Source organism: Symphodus melops (genome assembly GCF_947650265.1).
Source record: "Symphodus melops genome assembly, chromosome: 16".
Classification (NCBI taxonomy): Eukaryota; Metazoa; Chordata; class Actinopteri; order Labriformes; family Labridae; genus Symphodus; species Symphodus melops.
In genome coordinates, this window is record NC_136706.1 from 22,281,702 (window position 1) to 22,284,201 (window position 2,500).

Here is a 2,500-nt window from a genome sequence, read left to right on the forward strand (position 1 = left end):
GATTAGAGCTTTCCTGTCCTACAGTCTTTAAACAGTTAATACTCTCTGACCGTCACTGCTTAACAATTGGCTCATGTTAGGGTGCTTAAAATAAACACTTCCTGCAGCTGTTTCACACTCAAAGCACAGTTAGGCTCACAAACGACTTCTTCATGCTGACTCGTGTGGAGAGCCTAAAGTGCTGATCTACTTTTTGAGAAAGACAAAGAAACTCAAAAGAAATGTGATTAAAGGTATTTTAAAGGTCACTTCTCCATGTTCCTCGAATATGTGTCTCTAATCTGTCTCCAATGATGAGAGAAGTCCATCATCTCCGTCGTCTGCCTGCTCCACTTTTAAGAAAATGTGTGTTTGGAGATTTTCCCTTTGTGACATCACAAAGGGCAGTAGCCCCTCCCCCAGGTGGGTGACACTCCCATAGCTAGGTGTTTGTTCTGCCCTCTGAGTCTGCCTTCTCACCGTCAACAATAGGACATGGAGCCAGAAAGCAGTGAGTACACCCGAGCCCTTCCAGAGAGGGGGCGTGGTCAGACACAGCTCATTTACATATTTAAAGCTACAGACACAGAAACAGCCTGTTCTGAGCAGGGCTGAAATAGAGGGGTTTTTTATCGGCCTGACGAAGAGGAGGAGAGTATGTGAACTTTAACATTCGTATTGGACTCACCACTATCTGAAAATAGTCACTGGGAATGACTTCTTCTCCGTTCTTTATCCAGCGGACGGTTGGCGGAGGATTTCCCGTCACGGCACACTCCAGCTCGATGTCGGTGGACTCGTAGGCGTACGTGTTGGTCGGGTAGTTGAGGAACTGAGGCGGCACTGCAGAAACACACATAACATGACAATTAGCACAGAGAAACTTTTAATACCACCATGTCGTCTGTGTGTGTGTGTGTGTGTGTGTGCGTCAACAAGTGAGCTCAGAATAACTGTCGATTTTTCCTCTCTTTCACACTGGTGGAGTTTCTGTAAACGCCTCGGTTGATTGTACACTAATTAACATAATTACAATCTGAGTCGTGAGCTTATTACCGAGGAGAAGAAAGTGTCTGATCTCATTAGCCTCCGCCGATCATTATCTGTTGATTTTCTTGTCATTTGAGTTGATTCGATCTGACCTTACTCTGCAAACAGACAGCTTAGATTGAAATCGCAGCTCAGAGTCAAACTAAAGTACGTCAGCAGCAACAGAGTCAAGAACATTCGTGAAGGGAGTGAGTGAGCGGAGCTTCATATACGTCACAGTTTTACAACACTGAAGGGAAAGAAGCTGCTTCGTTCACGTCTTTGGAGGATTTTTAAAAGTTCATTTTGGTCTGGACACAAAACCACGACTGATAACATGCACACAGGAAAAAGAGTTGAACAATTATAAATGTGATGAATAACAAAATCCAGGCTGGTTTATTTAGCCATGAGTGAGGAGGCGACAAGCAGCGCTCTTTGACCGCGACCACGGCGGTCCAGAGTCCCGACACTTTGAACGCTCGACAGGGAGGGAGGAGCAGGAGAGGATGGGGCTCGTCTCGACGCCCCCCGGAGGATCATGTGAATGTTACAGCTTGAACATTTTCACTTGTCAAACATGTCATCATGTCGACCACTGACCAACAACCGCTCAATCATAACAATGTGTGTGTGTGTGTGTGAGTGTGTGTGTGTGTGTATTTTGGGGCTTTTTTTGAAACGCTCACTGTTTGCTATGGAAAATACATTTGACATGTTTTATAGTCAAAGAAATGAGACGACACAGAAACTTTAGTGAGTTGGTTGATTGGCAGACGTAAGAAGAAAATGCTACTTTAAAACAACTTTAAACACAAATCTAAATGAAAAGCATCGATGATTATTTTATTGATTCAGCAGGAGAGCAACTCAAACTTTTAATTATTTGATTAAACTTTGAAAACAGAAAAGTTTGATTCAACTTTGAAAACAGAAAAGTTTGATTAAACTTTGAAAACAGAAAAGTTTGATTAAACTTTGAAAACAGAAAAGTTTGGACCGATATAAACTGGGTCAGAGAGGTGATGAAAGCTGGTGAACTGTGTACAGGTTGACTGTCCTAAACGCCGTGGAGCCTGGGGGGGGGGGGGGGGTGGCTACCATGTTCCAGCTCTGTTGTTGTTGGGTGTCGACGCTGAGCGTAAGGATGTGAGACAGGAGCCATTTTGAGCCCAAACAGACACGAGAGCGGAGCCTGAAGGGCCTCATGTAGCAGCGAGCGCCGCGGTGACACTGTCAGTGCTGCTGAAACAACAAACACTCTGTCTGTCAGCAAACACACACACACACACACACACACACACACACACACACACACACACACACACAACCAGAAGACAAATGTCCTGTAACTGTCAACAAACTGACACACACACACATTCAGGATGTCATGTCTTCCTGAGCACTGATAAATATAAACAAACAGAGAGGTGTGTGTGGACACACACACAGTTTATCAGAGAATAGGTCAAGACAAAGGAAAGGAAGGAAG

At 44.4% G+C, this 2,500-nt stretch overlaps 2 protein-coding genes across 3 annotated transcripts in view; both read right to left on the reverse strand.

Moving 5' to 3' along the window:
- The window catches only part of dcc (DCC netrin 1 receptor), a 206,087-nt gene that overhangs the window by 107,420 nt on the left and 96,167 nt on the right, over positions 1 to 2,500 (reverse strand). For both annotated transcript variants that reach the window (XM_079364542.1, XM_079364543.1), the window contains exon 6: positions 668 to 822. In XM_079364542.1, coding sequence (XP_079220668.1) covers positions 668 to 822 — 155 coding nt within the window. The remainder of the gene's footprint in view (positions 1 to 667; positions 823 to 2,500) is intronic.
- mbd2 (methyl-CpG binding domain protein 2) overlaps positions 1 to 2,500 on the reverse strand; it is a 215,052-nt gene that overhangs the window by 51,764 nt on the left and 160,788 nt on the right. The gene's annotated exons all lie outside the window — the stretch shown is intronic.